The sequence below is a fragment of the Bufo gargarizans genome, chromosome 3, assembly GCF_014858855.1.
Source record: "Bufo gargarizans isolate SCDJY-AF-19 chromosome 3, ASM1485885v1, whole genome shotgun sequence".
Taxonomy (NCBI): domain Eukaryota; kingdom Metazoa; phylum Chordata; class Amphibia; order Anura; family Bufonidae; genus Bufo; species Bufo gargarizans.
In genome coordinates, this window is record NC_058082.1 from 358,960,636 (window position 1) to 358,976,590 (window position 15,955).

Below are 15,955 nucleotides of genomic sequence, written 5' to 3' on the forward strand. Positions count from 1 at the left end.
GGTCAAAAAGAGGGACACTTGGGAGGCATACATTCTATGGTACATGCACTTACAGGGTGTGATTTTAGCAATTGCTCTACAGCCATGTCTTCATGCAGCCATCTCCTACTGTAGCTGTACAGACATGTTACACAACCTTCCACAGCAAACCAGCGACATAAGTAAACCTACGTTCCCACAAGCTATAGTGACAGCCGCACGCCATGCTACTACATCCTTTTCTTCGCTTCCCTTCATCTTATCTGCTTATCAGCTAAAACACGAGCAATAAGAGCCGCTTGCAACACTGAGGACCGCTGTAAACCTGACCTCCAACCCCACCATTCTTCTGCGCAATATCAGACACACATTAATTTAGGAGGAGCCATGCACATGACGTGTTTTATGCGCCCTCACGCACAACATGGAAGCTGCCATTCTTCCTCAAAGCGCGCCATGTCGCCTGAAGTACCGAGAGGTTTTCCGTTTGACAAGAAAGCTTGCTGATTGGCGAGGACAGATTGGCGCGCCGCTCGAGGAGGCTTGTGATTGGTTACAGGAGAAGCGCTGTGTGGCTGGGGATCGTGATTGGCTAGGATTTCTTAGCGCGCCAACGGGGCCCAGAGAAGAGTCTGAAGCAGGAGACGGAGAAGTATGTGGAACAATCACGGTGAGTGTGAAAAGCGAGGTGACGTTTCGGTTCTAATAGCTGGACGGCCGTCATTGTACCTGCTGCTGTGTAATATGTGTTACCGGCTACCATAGACGTGTCTAATGTGTGTATTTGAGGACACATAGGGCACCATATTGTATACTAGGCATTCACTAGGGTCAGAGAAAATGCATTGTGTGTGTCTGAAAATCCTTTTATTTCTCTGAAATCTGCTTCTTTGCAGGTGGCTTTGATGGTGGATATGGCGGCTCTGGAATGGGTGGTGGTGGTGGCGGCGGCGGTGGTGGATACATGCAGTCACCTGGAGGGTTTGGATCCCCAGCTCCTACTCAGGGAGAAAAGAAGTCTGTACGTATTATGGCTTTACTTTTAAAGGGGTTGTCCTGTTACAACTGTGTCTGGCTGCTCCACCCCTGTGCCCCCATTTGACTGGAGTAGTAGTCATGTGTGATTGCCTTCCCATTCAATGGTGGTATAACGTTACATTACCCTACTTGGTGAGATTTTCCAACATTGTAAATTCCGGTTGCACTGGAAATGACGTGAGGAGGTGTGCTGGACTTGTGCCCATCTGTGCATGCGCAAAATGACTGTTTATAGAAATCTCACAGCGGAGTTCAGCTGGACACCGGGACACTGTGCATGCGCCAGAGAGCCAGCATTAGAGTAGGGAACAATTACGGCCCAGTGCCGCTAAGGCTACTTTCACACCTGCGTTTAGGTGCAGTTCCATCTGGTATCTGCACCTATAATGCGAACGGTGGTGTCTGTTCAGAACGGATCCGTCTGCATTACATTGTCCAAAAAAAAAAAAAAATCTAAGTCAAACGTATCCGTCCTGACTTACATTGAAAGTCAAGGGGGGACGGATCAGTTTACAATTGCACCATATTGTGTCCATGTAAATGTATCCGTCCCCATTGACTTACATTGTAAGTCAGGATGGATCCATTTGGCTCCGCATCGCCAGGCGGGCACCAAAACGCTGCAAGCAGCATTTTGGTGTCCACCTCCCGAGCGGCATGGAGGCGGAACAGAGCCAAACTGATGCATTCTGGGGCTAAACTGATCTGTTTGGGGCTGCTTGTGAGAGCCTTGAAACAGATCTCACAGGCGGACCCTGAAACGGCAGTGTGAAAGTAGCCTAACATCCATCTGATCTCCGCTCCTGCGCAGTGTGGGGGTAGGGAGATCTGATGGCCGTTTTTTCTGTTAAAAAAATAAATAAAATAAAAATATATATATATATATATATATATATATATATATATATATATATATATATATACATATATATATTTCAGATGTTGTAAAAAAAAAAAAAAAAACTATACAGGTGGGATTCCATGTTGTGCTGTCAGCCACAGACAGCATACATGGAAGGCTTATAAAGCTAGGGCGATTTCTCATGGAGGATTTTACAGGGGGAATTTGGGTCAGTCATTTGTGCTGAAAACCTATCTTTTCGGCTTCCCATCCATTTCCGTGGGAGGCAGCACTGAGGATCGCAGAGCAGTAGCTTATAGCCGCAGCTTTAAAGTGTTAGCTAGGTTTACCCTATAGAGCTGAGGACATGCACTGCTAGATTGCCACTAGCTTGTCCACAATGCACATTTCCCATAGCTCTGGGTGCTTTTATTCAATAAAAAAATATATTTTTAGATAAATGCAAATGAGGCAGATAAGGAGCCCAAGGGGCTGTTAACAATGTTTCAGGAGCCCAGAACAGATGTCACATTTGAAGTGCTGTAATCTCGCGCATGCGCATTTCACTCCCTGAGGCTGATGCCAGCACAGGGAAGGAACACCATGCCGACACTCGCGCCTGTGTGAGATTACAGCGCTTCACTCTGATGTTGGGGAGCAAGGAGGGGATTTGGGCGGGTTATTGGTGTAACTTCCACACAACTGAATTTTGGCATGGGCTGCTGAAGTCCACTAACAGAACGTCTTTGAACCAGAGGACGGCTTTATTTTTATTTTTTTAATGAAAGATGCTCAGTGGTTGCTATAGGTATTTTCTTTTAAATGGTTTCATAAATCTGCCTGTCTCTCTTACACAAAAATTACCAAGAACAGAAGTTACATACTGGCCAATAGGACATTATAAAACACCCTACAAACACTGTAGCCATACCTTTTAACATAGCCTTACTTCATACGCCTTTTTTTTTGTGTACTTATTTCAGAGGTCAAGGGCACAGCAAATAGTGCCATGTACAGTGTCACAGCTACTTTCTGCTGCCCAGAGTGATGAGCTCTTCAGGATAGGAGAAGTAGAGCTTTCTCAGGTATGTATATGAAAAACAAAGGGGAGGTGCTGTGATGATATGCATTAGAGCTCATGCGCACACAAGCGTGTGTGTTCCGTGCCCATGCTGTGAACCGCAAAGCATGGATTCCAGCCGAGTGCACACTGTTTCTGGCTGCGGACCCATTCACTTGAATGAGTCTGAACCGTGGATTTTTTTTTGCGGTGCAGAGGCACACGCTGAAATCCTACAGAAGCACTTTTCAGTGCTTCTGCTCCATGATACGGAGTGCACACAGCCGGTGCCCGTATATTGCAGACCTTGTGTGCATGAGCCCTTACAATCATCTTTTACTAAAGCAGGCAAAATTCTATTGTGTGTGAATCAAACCTCTGCTTTCAATACTTGCCATGATCTGAAATACTTGAATAAGTCTGCAAACACTATATAAACATTTGCTGCTGTTTGGTTTGTAGTCTGTACCAGAAAAAGCATATAATAAAAAGGTATTTTTTTCACTTTATAGAAGGCAACTACATTGGAGGTGCTTAAACTTGGAGGGTCACGTTTTAGGGCTTATGAACTTTTTTTTGTGTGGCTTGTATGCAGAACCATACTCTTCAATCGGGCTGCAAAATAAAAAAAGGGGCATTCTATGTCCACATGGACAATAAATTTAATTATCCTCTTAATACAAATATAGACTGCGGGTGCAGGCCATATCACATAGCCAGCACCCGGCCTCATTGACGGGGGATCCCTCTGAACTGTGCTAATTAACGCCTTAGGGCAGGGCTCGACAAATCCCAGGTTGCCATGGCGATCAGGAATTTTGTCCTGGCGCCTAGGTATTTGCCCCTGCTTGAAAATGGGCCCAGCAGCCGGTTGCAGCAACTGGAGCGTGGACCTTTCATCTGGCAAAAAATTCTGAACTAAGTGTCATGATCTGTACAGCGGTGCCCAGGCATCTCACTGCACTTACTATTATTCCTGGGCGCCGCTCCGTTCTGCCGCTACTTCCTCCGGTATGTTTGGTCACTTGGTTATAGTAGGAGGAGAATGCCCTTGTTCTCCTAGGAGTCTCCTTCTAGCTGGCCAATTGCAGTGCAGCGCTCACAGCCTGGGAGAAAAAAACCTCCTAGGCTGTGAGCACTGCGAACATACCGGAGGGCATAGCAGGAGAACGGAAAGGTGCCCAGGAAGAATAGTAGGTGCAGGGAGATCCCTGGGCTCTGCTCTACATGTCCTGCTAACTTAACCCACGAAACATAGTCTTTAACTTTTAATACAGGAGGCAGGTGCCGGCAGCAGAATTACATTTCCGGCACCCTGCCTCTGACAGGGAGCTGCGATCTGCGGCAGTTAACCTAAGGGGTTAACTGCTGCTGATTTGCTGCCAGTACCTCCTGTATTAACCTGCTCAGCTCCCCTAGCTTAAACCCCCTTAATGACCAAACCACTTTTTACAATTCTGCACTACACTACTTTCACAGTTTATTGCTCGGTCATACAACTTGCCACCCAAATGAATTTTACCTCCTTCTTCTCACTAATAGAGCTTTCATTTGGTGGTATTTCATTGCTGCTGACATTTTTACTTTTTTTTATATTAATCGAAATTGACCGTTTTTGCAAAAAACGTCATTTTTCACGTTCGGTTGTACAATTTTTCTATTAAAACTAGATTTCTATATACATTTTTCTCTAAATTTATTGTTCTACATGTCTAAAAAAAAAATGCAATAAGTGTATATTTATTGGTTTGGGTAAAAGTTATAACGTTTACAAACTATGGTGCAAAAATGTGAATTTCCGCATTTTGAAGCAGCTCTGACTTTCTGAGCACCTGTCATGTTTCCTGAGGTTCTACAATTCCCAGACAGTAGAAACACCCCATTTTGGAAAGTAGACACCCTAAGGTATTCGCTGATGGGCATTGAGTTTTTGGAAGGGTTTTTATTTATTTTTTGTCACAAGTTAGCAGAAAATGTCACATGTTGGGGTATTTATACTGCCCTGGCATTTTAGGGGCCCTAAAGCGTGAGAAGTAGTTTGGAATCCAAATTCGTAAAAATTGCCTGTGAAATCCTGGAAGTACTCATTGGAAATTGGGCCCCTTTGCGCATCTTGGCTGCAAAAAAGTGTCACACGTGGTATCGCTGTACTCAGAAGAAGTAGGGCAAGGTGTGTTTTGGAGTGTATTTTTAGATCAGTGTTTCCCAAGCAGTGTGCCTCCAGCTGTTACAAAACTACAACTCCCAGCATGCCCGCACAGCCAAATGCTGTCCGGGCATGCTGGGAGTTGTAGTTTTGCAACAGCTGGAGGCACACAGCTTGGGAAACACTGTTTTAGATATACCCATGCTGGGTGAGAGAAATAGCTCTCTAAAAGTCAACTTTTCCCTTTTGTATAAAAAAAAAGGGGAAAGTTGAGATTTCTCTCACCCAGCATGGGTGTATGTAAAAATACACCCCAAAACACACGAGATTTCTCTCACCCAGCATGGGTGTATGTAAAAATACACCCCAAAACACACGTTGCCCTACTTCTTCTGAGTACAGCGATACCACATGTGACACTTTTTTGCAGCCAAGATGCGCAAAGGGGCCCAATTTCCTTTTTAGGAGGGCATTTTTAGACATTTGGATTCCAGACTTCTTCTCACGCTTTAGGGCCCCTAAAATGCCAGGGCAGTATAAATACCCAACATGTGACCCCACTTTGGAAAGAAGACACCCCAAGGTATTCCGTGATGGGCATGGCGAGTTCATAGAAGTGTTTTGGGGGGGGTTGGCACAAGTTAGCGGAAATTGGTGTGTGTTTGTGGGGGGGGGGGGGGGGGAGACACACCAAATTCTGCTAACTTGTGGCAAAAAAAATAAAATATATGAAATCGCCATGCCCCTTAAAAGTGATCTTTTTATAGCGCTGCAGCGATTTAAGTGTTTTTGCAGTGATCAGAAAAAATAAAAATTCTGTCACTGCGGTGGGGCGGACTGAACGCAAGTGTGCGCACAAGATCAGGCCTGATCGGGCGAACACTGCGTTTTTTGTACAGCCTATAGAACATGTCCTATTCTTGTCCGCAATTGCAGACAAGAAAAGGCATTTTCTATATAGTTCTGGCAATGAGCGGATCCGCAAAATGCGGAAAGCACATTGCCGGTGTTCGTGTTTTGCGGATCTGCAAAACGCATACGGACGTCTGAATGGAGCCTTACAGGGAGAGTGTAAAGTCCTCTTCACCCTGATAAAGCTCCAAGAGATGAAAAAATCCTGGGTTCTAGGCCCTAAGGGGGAAATGGTTATATAAAAAAAAAATTATATATAAACATATCGCATACCGCCACGTCCGAAAAGTCCAAACTATTAAAATAGAAAAAAATCTGTGGTGAACGCCGGAACAGAAAAAATAAACTGCGCAATTCGCCATTTAAAAAAAAATGCGGAATGCACGTTGCTATTGGATTTTTTTTTTTTTTTTTTTTTTTTTTTCTGCATGGTATCGAGTATCACAATACTTTTTTTTTTTTTTTTTTTTTTTTTTTTTTGGTATCGAAATTGAATCAAAAATTTGGTATTGCAACAACTCTACTCAGTACAGTAATACACTGGTATGGATCATACCAGTGTATTACTGTTCTGCGGCAGCAGGAAGAGCACGGCGTCATAGCAACCAATGACTCTGTGCGCTACTGCACTCAGAAGAAATCCAGGTCGGTATCACACAGTCCGTGTTCCACGGACATGTGCATGAGGCTCAACGCACTCACTGGACCCCGAGATCCCTCTGACAAACAGGACCACAGCCCCCCTCCCCATCACAGCACGGGATGTAGATCTGGCAAGAGCTGGAACCAAATCCCGGCCTGGACTCAGTGCGCGTCCACAGCGGAGGGAGCACAAGGACTGCCCCGGAGACACAGACAACAGCAACTCCATTATCCCCTGGACAGGACAAATAATCTAGGAGAGCAGAAGGGCAGTAATCTCACAGTGACGGCGGATACACGCGGCAACGAGGGACATTTCTCTTCAAACCCAGCGCTACTTCAGTTTTATCTAGTCACAAAATTAATTTACAAGAGAAGAACTATGAGATGAATGATGAGCCCGGACCAAACATCCTGGGGAAAGGCTCTCTGCTGCAATGCAGAGGTTATACATACAGTGATGTCACAGTACACTGATAATAAACAATGCCCATGTTGTTTGGTTCTAGACTTCTTTTATATGTTAATTTAAGAGGTGTTATTTTTGTAGCTCAAAATGAGGCTTTATAAGGTAAAAAACAAACAAAAAAAGGCTCCTAACTTTTTACCTGGCTCCTAGATTCCAAGGAAATTTGTCAAGCCCTGTGTTAATTGCTGCGGTTCGCAGGATTGCCACTTCCTGTTATTCCAGCCTATTTGCATTAAGAGGTTAATTAAATTAATTGGTGGCGCAGCGGCCTTCTCTCGTCACTTCTCATTTGTGACTCAGCAGCAGCATCAGTAGGGAGGGACTCTCCTCCACTGTGCCAGCTGTAATGTGTCCTGGGCGTGTTAAAGGCAGTCAGCGCTCAAGTGCGACTGCCCCTATGGTGTCACTAAAAATACAGCGGTAATTAAGAAACTGTAATAGCGCCATATTATGGTTTCTTAATACCGCGGTATATCGTTAATACCAGTATATCGCCCAACCCTAGCTGTTATCCATGTTTTTCCGATCCACAATTTGTGGGCTGCAAAAATGTCCAATGTTTGTGTGCATGAGATTATAAAGTAGTATCCTGTACCAGAGTCAAAGTAGGATAACTGACATGGTTGAAATGGTGTGGCATGTGGGCAATTGATGCTGAATAAGGGTGGGCTTTTTTTTTTTTTTTGGGCGGACCCATGAAAATGAATAGTACTATATGGTCTGCAAAAAAAAACACTGAACAGACACGGAAAGAAAACACGTTTGTGTGCATGAGGCCTTATTCAGATATAAATAAACTTTTGACCTGTTTCTAGCTTGCTTAGGTAACTTAGTTTTTTTTTAAATCTTGGTTGCCCAAGATTTTAATACTGATGATCTATCCCCTAAATAGGTCATCAGTATCTGATCCATGGGGCCCCACAGCTCTTTGAGAAGGTAGTAGTACTTGCAGTAGCCTCTAAGCTTTCCCTAAGCCAGTGACCACTTTTATTGGTCACGTGGCCTAGGAGCAGTGCAGCCCCATCGAAGTGAACAGGTCTGAATGTTATACTATACTATGTACAGCGCCATAAGGATGGTGATAAGGTTGAATGTGAAGAGAGCAACCGGCAGTGATATCTGTTTTGTGGGGTATGCATACTGCAGGTTGAGACACACTGCCATAGACATTGTAGCATAAATTTCCCTAGCTTTTCTGGGGAGGGGGGGGCCGCAGCACCTGAGGGGTTAATTGTGCTGATCACAGCCCCCTGTAAGAGATTGGGTGGTGCCAGGGGGCAGTCATGTACACAGTTCTTAGAATATACTAACTTGAAGCATCCCCATCACCATGGGAATGGGAACGCCTGTGTGTTAGAATATACTGTCGGATCTGAGTTTTCACGCTCTAACTCAAATCCGATGGTATATTCTAACATAGAGGCGTTCCCATGGTGATGGGGACGCTTCAAGTTAAAATATACCATCAGATTGGAGAAAACTCTGATCTCCTGACTTTACATTGAAAGTGAATGGGGGACGGATCAGTTTGCAATTGCACCATATTGTGTCAACGTCAAATGGATCCGTCCCCATTGACTTGCATTGTAAGTCAGGACAGATCCGTTTGGCTCCGCATGGCCAGGCGGACACGAAAACGCTGCAAGCTGCGTTCGGGTGTCTGCCTGCTGAGCGGAACGGAGGCCAAACGGAGCCATACCACTCAGAATGCATTGGGGCTGTACGGATCCGTTCGGGGCTGCTTGTGCGAGCCTTCAAGCGGAACCCTGAACGAAAGTGTGAAAGTAGCCTAAACTGGCTGCCCCATGGTCGGTGTTTGTGCATTGCAGCCCACAGCACAGCAACTGGGCGCACGCGTTCGTGTGCAGGAGTCCTAATGCTGTATGACATGTGTTAAGAGGTTAATCACCTCATACAACCCCCTATAAAGGGGGTTATCCAGGATTTCGATATGTATGACCTGTCCTTAGGATAAACCATTAATATTAGACTGGCAGAAGTTATTGTGAGCAGCACTAGTTATCAGTCCCATTCACTACAGTGGATGGGGCTTGATGGTTCTTGCGCTACAAAGTAGCTAATCAGTGGGAGTGTCTGGCCCCTGAATATTGATGGGCCAGAGGCTGTCAATATCAAAATGCTGGACAACGCCCTTAACCTTTCCGCTACCAATACTATACATGTACGACACTGGAGTGATGTGTAAACATGACGCGTGCAACACGTGTCATGGCACGACAGGTCTCTGCTGTTTGAAACAGCAGATGCCCGTGGCTAATGACCAGGACCGGCAATGATGCCGCTCACGGTGATTAAAGCCTTTAGGTGCTGACAGTGATCAAGTGTGATCATGGCATCTAAACAGTGAAAAACCCACCCATCTGTGTTATTGCTGGCATTCCCAGCATATTGGGGCTGCAGCAGGTGGCAGGCCAACATAAATCAGCAATTCACATATTGCCATGCTCCTGTATGGAGTGTGGTAATATCGAATAAAAAAAAAAAAGTGATTGTTGTAGCCTCCTACAATGGTTACAGAAATATAAAAAATAAACATCGGGGGCATTGCTGCATCTGAAAACGCCTGTACTATTAAAATATAAAAATGTTTCTAATGCAGCGAATGGCGTAACGGTAAGTATCAAAGTGGCTGTGTGTGTGTGTGTATGTATATGTGTGTATATATATATATAATTTTTTATTTTTTTTTGTCTAATTATTTGATTCAATCGAGTAATTGTTTCAGACCTACTTCCCACTACATTGTATGCCATATTAAATGGTGGGGTGGCATTAGAAAGTACAACTTGTGATCTGGTGCATATGATGTGGTCGTGCTCTGTCATAAGTAGATATTGGGATGAGGTTCTGAATAAGATTAACCGTAAGCTGGGGCTGAGTTTGCAAAAAGATCCTAAGGTGTGTGTGTGCTGGGATATGTGGCAGAGATTGGAGGAAGTGAGTTGGTTAAGGTGGCGGTGGGTAGACTGTTATATGTAGCCAGGAAACTGGTGGCGCAGAGATGGATCCAGGGGAGTCCGCCAGAGATTGAAGAGTTTGAAAGGAAGGTGAACGACATGTTGATATTGGAGAAGAGTGTGTTTGTTAAGCGTGGCTGTCCTCAGAAGTTTGACAAGTTGTGGAACGAATGGCTGTCTCGCACTCATCTAATGCTATAAACTAGGATAGAAGGTTTCTTACTCCTTTCATTTGGGGGGGAGGGGTGTTAACATGTTTGTCTAGGGAACATCGTCACGATCAGTGTTCTTAGTAGATTATGGGGGGTGTATCTTATATGCCATTTCAAGTACTCAAGATTGTATATTGTGTGAAATTGCAATAGTAATTTTTGCCAGTTGTAAGTTCTATGATAGAATCGTATTTGGAGGGTGGTAATGGCATAATGTGATTGTGAACCCTGATATTGCTTTCTTAAAAATTTTCAATAAAAATGATTTGATTAAAAAAATAAAAGTACAACTTGTAGAGCTGATTTCACTTGAGGAATTAGAGGCAGCGCTTAAGCACATGGTGAATGGTAGGGCCCCAGGGGCAGATGGTTTACCGGTGGAGGTATATAAAAAGTTACAGGGGGTACTCCTCCCCGAATTACTTAGGCCTCTTTCACACTACAGTTTTTTGCGTTCCGTATACGGTCCGTTTTTTGCGTTCCGTATACGGTCCGTATACGGAACCATTAATTTCAATGGTTCTGCAAAAAAACGGAATGTGTTCCGTATGCATTCCGTTTCCGTATTTCCGTTTTTCCGTTCCGTTGAAAAGATAGAACATGTCCTATATTTGGCCGCAAATCACAGTCCGTGGCTCTATTCAAGTCAATGGGTCCGCAAAAAAAATGGAACACATACGGAAATGCATCCGTATGTCTTCCGTTTCCGTTCCGTTTTTTGCGGAACCATCTATTGAAAATGTTATGCCCAGCCCAATTTTTAATATGAAATTACTGTATACTGTATTTGCCATACGGAAAAAACGGAAACGGAACCACAACGGAAGCAAAAAACGGAACAACGGATCCGTGAAAAACGGAACGCAAAACACTGAATTCAACATACTGTAGTGTGAAAGAGGCCTTAAGGTGCTCGAACATTCACTGGAGACAGGTTCGTTACCACATTCTATGCAGGAGGCTATAATAGTAGTCATTCCAAAGTCTGGAAAGGATCCCAAATTACCAGACTCCTATAGACCGATTTTTGCTTTTAACAGCGGATGTAAAGCTCCTAGCAAAGGTGTTGGCGAACAGGTTGTCCAGGGTGATTCTGACCATTGTACATCCAGATCAGACAGGCTTCATGCCTGGGAAGTCGACTGCTATAAACATCTGTAGATTGTACACCACTCTGAATCTTCCTGCGGATAATTGTGCAGATAGGGCCTTGCTAACGCTTGATGCCGCCAAGGCGTTTGATAGTGTGAAGTGGAACTATCTGTGGGGGATTCTGAGGGCTATGGGCTTTGGCGCACGTTTTATTCAATGCGTACAGGTGTTGTAATGGAGCCCTAAGGCGCGCATTAGAGCTAATGGGGGGGGGGGGGGGGGGGGGGTTGTCCGATAGCTTCACTGTGGCTAGGGGCACCAGACAGGGATGACCACTGTTGCCTTTGTTATTTGCCCTAGCTATTGAGCCACTGGCAGCTTTGGTACGCCTGTCACCTCATATTGTGGGGTTCAGGAACGGTATGGTACAGAACAAAGTGGCTATGTACGCGGATGACACCTTGCTGTTCCTGGGCAATACTGGGACATCTCTGGATGCGGCCATGTCTCTAATTGATTGGGAGTTTCTCTGGACTTGTGATTAATTGGCAAAAGTCTGCTCTGATGCCGGTAGATGGACAGGTTCCGTCGGTTGAGCAGGGAAGCAGTACGGTACCCTGGGTGAATAAATTCAAATATTTGGGGCTGTATATAACACCAAGATTGTCGGATTTTGAAGACTTGAATTTGACTCCTTTGCTTGCTACTTTTAGGCTTAAGGTAAGGACTTGGTGTAGGCTCTTTTTTTTATCTGTAGTGGGTAGAGTGAATCTCTTGAATATGGTAATGATGCCTCAGTTACTTTATGTACTCAACAATGCCCCTGTGTGGATTCCTTTGGATAGGTTTAGGAGGAAACATTCTATGTTCAGGGACCTTATTTCGAAATGTGGTCGAGCAAGGATTAAACTAGAAACGTTGCAGAACCCAAAGACGGAAGGAGGTTTGGCAGTTCCGAATGCATGGATTTATTTTTTGGCACTTTAAGGGTTGGATAGATTTTCAGTTGCCGGATATGACAGGTAGGATACTGCAGCTCTGTGTATACTGGAGGGGGCAGGCATGCATGTGGTGTGGGAGAAGGTCTTGCTTATTGAGCTTATGAAGAAGGTATGGGCAAAGGTGAAGCGGCTTAGAGGGGTGGGAGTTGGAGAGCTGTGCCCAATATGGAACAACAACTTATTGCCAGAGTTCACGTCTTTGTCAGGACTTCGGAACTGGGAATCTCATGAGGTAATGAGCATAGGTCAACTGCTGGAGGGTGGCGTGTTCAAATCATTTCAGGGGCTGCAGCAAGAATTTAAAGGGCTTCTGTCAGCCCACTAAACCCTTTTTTTTTTTTTTTTTTTTTTTTTTTTTTTTTTTTTTTTTTTCTCCGTTAATATTAATCCCTACACTGCAAGCCCCCTGTACATATGCTAAATATAAATTTTCGTTCAGTAGATATTGTTACAAATCAAGTTTTATCATATGTAAATTACCTTGCTACCAGCAAGTAGGGCGGCTACTTGCTGGTAGCAGCCGCATCCTCCTCTCATCATGACGCCCCCTCCGCCGTTTGATTGACAGGGCCAGGGAACGGGTTCGTTCTCTGCTGGCCCTGTTCGAATTCAAAATATCGCGCCTGCGCCGTACCTTTCTTTAATCGGTGCAGGCGCACTGAGAGGCGGCCTCTCTCCCGGCCGCTCCATCCTCAATGCGCCTGCGCCGGGTGTAGATGTGACGTCATCGGCGCAGGCGCATTGAGGATGGAGCGGCCAGGAGAGAGGCCGCCTCTCAGTGCGCCTGCACCGATTAAAGAAAGGTACGGCGCAGGCGCGATATTTTGAATTCGAACAGGGCCAGCAGAGAACGAACCCGTTCCCTGGCCCTGTCAATCAAACGGCGGAGGGGGCGTCATGATGAGAGGAGGATGCGGCTGCTACCAGCAAGTAGCCGCCCTACTTGCTGGTAGCAAGGTAATTTACATATGATAAAACTTGATTTTTAACAATGTCTACTGAACGAAAATTAATATTTAGCATATGTACAGGGAGCTTGCAGTGTAGGGATTAATATTAACGGGGGGAAAAAAAAAGGGTTTAGTGGGCTGACAGAAGTCCTTTAAGGTACCCAGGGTCTGGTTCTATCAGTATCTACAATTGAGACACTCCTATGATGTCACGGTGAGGAAAGGATGTGTCATAGCCAAGATGGATGTGGTACATAAACTTATTCTGACAAAAGGGGGGAAGAGGGGATTGATATCGCAGGTGTATACTCTATTGCTGGACAAGTTCTTAGCTGGGTTCCCTCTGACGTGGATGATGAAATGGGAGGGCGATCTGGGGGCCATTTCTGAAGATCGGTGGGAGGATATATTGGTGTCAGTTCCCAAAGTGTCCTTAAGTGAGCAGGGTAAATTGTCACAGCTCTTTATCATGCAGAGTATACAAAACCTCGTATTTTTGTGGAAGATTGGTGTTGGGACTGATGACAAGTGTCCAAAGTGTTTAGTGGAGGGAGCGGACCTGTTGCATATGCTCTGGTCTTGTCCAGTGATAGGAAGATACTGGGATGAGGTGCTGACCCTGATTAATAATAATAATTTGGCGTTGAGATTGCAAAAAGACCCCAAGATGTGTGTTGGGTTATGTGTCAGAGATTGGTGGGCGTGAGATGGTTAAGATGGCGGTGGGGAGGCTGCTATGTGGCCAGGAAATTGGTGGCACAGCGGTGGATCCAGGGGAGTCCGCCAACAGTGGGTGAATTCGTGCAGAAAGTGCATGACATGTTGACTATGGAAAGAAGTGTTTGTGAAGAGACTCTGTCCTCAGAAATTTGAGAAATTGTGGGATGAATGGTTATCGCATACTCATATTGGGATATAGGATGAGGCAGAGGTATTCATGCTCCTGTTCAATAGGGGCGGGGGAGGTTAAGCCTATGTTTTGTCTAAAATTAGCAGTATTTGCTCCTGATTGCGTACATTGTATACTGCTAAGATAGATTTGTCATTGGATGCTGTCTTCTGATAATGTATCTACATTCTGTATAATTATAGAAGAGACAATGTACTGTCAGAAAGTTTTTATACCCGATCAATAAAAATTGTTTGATTAAAAGAAAGTACAACTTGTCCCAGAAAAAACAAGCTGTTATATGGATATGTGAATAGAAAAATAAGTTATGGCTCCAGGAAGGTGAAGAAAAATAAAAACTGAAAAACCTCCGGTATCCAAAGGGTTAAAGGGGTTGCCTCATCTGATACAATTGGGGCATATCACTAGGCTATGCCCTAATTTTCTGATAGGTGGAGGTCCCTCACTTGGATCCGCAGCTATATCGATAATGGAGCGGGCAAAGTGGTGGCTGGAAGACTCCGATCTGGCCACCACAAAGCGCTCTCGGTAAAGAAGTGAATGGGAGTGCACTGAGCATGACCGGCCACTGCCCCTATTCATTTTTATGGGCCTGACGAAAATAGCTGGCGGCAGCGCTCGGGTATTATTGGCGGCCCCGTAGAAATGAATGTAGTGGACACTCCACAGCTTTTGGCGTTCCATTTAGGCGATGGGTACAGGACCTGCCCATATCAAACATTGGGGAGGCATATCCTAGCTGTCACATGATGCAACACCTTTTAAGTCGGCTCTAGGTAAAGTGTGTTATTTTTTTATTTTATTTTTTTCCAATCAAAAGAATATTTTAGAGGTTATCCCTAAATACACCTGTCATTAGACTTCATAAATTAATTAAATCTGCCGCCACCTAGTGTACCAATCCATCAGCTGTTCTGATTGGCCACAGGTGCCAAAAACTATACAATAGAGAGAAGGCTTTGTCCACCATTTAGTTTCTGGCACTGATGTACTGTGACTCCTCTCCCATTCACTTGAATAGGAGCTGAGCTACAGCACAGCCACTACTCCATGGACAGAACCTTGTGTTTCTGGCTCTGTCCACTGTAGTTTCTGGTGGTTGACCACAACAGCTGATCAGGGGGGTAGTCGTGCCTCCATTGATCTGATATTGATTACCCGGCCTGAGGATAAGTCATCAGTGTCTATGTACCAGAAAACCCCCTTTAAGAACTGGACAGAACATGTGAACTGAAATGCAAAATTGTGCTTTTTCTTTAGGTAACAATTGTTGGTATAGTAAGGCATGCAGAAAAGGCTCCAACAAACATACTATATAAAGTAGATGACATGACTGCAGCACCAATGGATGTTCGACAGTGGGTGGACACAGATGTAAGTTTGTGTGGTGTGTTTTTGTTTTGTCCCCCCCCCCCTTCCACTCCACTACTGTGGAGTTAATTGTAAATAGTGACTCATAAATGCAATTGTTTGTAATGTTCTTAAAGGGTAACCGTCATGTTTTAATTAAAAAAAAAAATCTATTTTAGCATATGTTACTGCTGCAGCAGCATTATGCATAAAGCAATCATTAGTTTCTTCACATACCACTGTTTTTCTTGAGTTTTTCCTTTAGTTACGGCTGTTTAAACATTTAAAATATGAGGAGCTTCTCCAGATGGCTCCTCTGCTAGTTTGAGGCCAAAACTGCTTTCCCTCACTTGACATACACACTTGCTATAGCCA

The 15,955-nt window shown here is 44.6% G+C and overlaps 1 protein-coding gene across 1 annotated transcript in view; it reads left to right on the forward strand.

Annotated features, from left to right (window-relative positions):
- The first annotated feature begins 387 nt into the window (after positions 1-387).
- Positions 388-15,955, forward strand: part of RPA2 (replication protein A2) — a 41,297-nt gene continuing 25,729 nt past the window's right edge. Inside the window, exons 1-4 of the mRNA XM_044286292.1 lie at positions 388-649; positions 876-1,000; positions 2,842-2,943; positions 15,491-15,604. Of these exons, the coding sequence (XP_044142227.1) occupies positions 634-649; positions 876-1,000; positions 2,842-2,943; positions 15,491-15,604 (357 nt within the window). The 5' untranslated portion in view covers positions 388-633. The remainder of the gene's footprint in view (positions 650-875; positions 1,001-2,841; positions 2,944-15,490; positions 15,605-15,955) is intronic.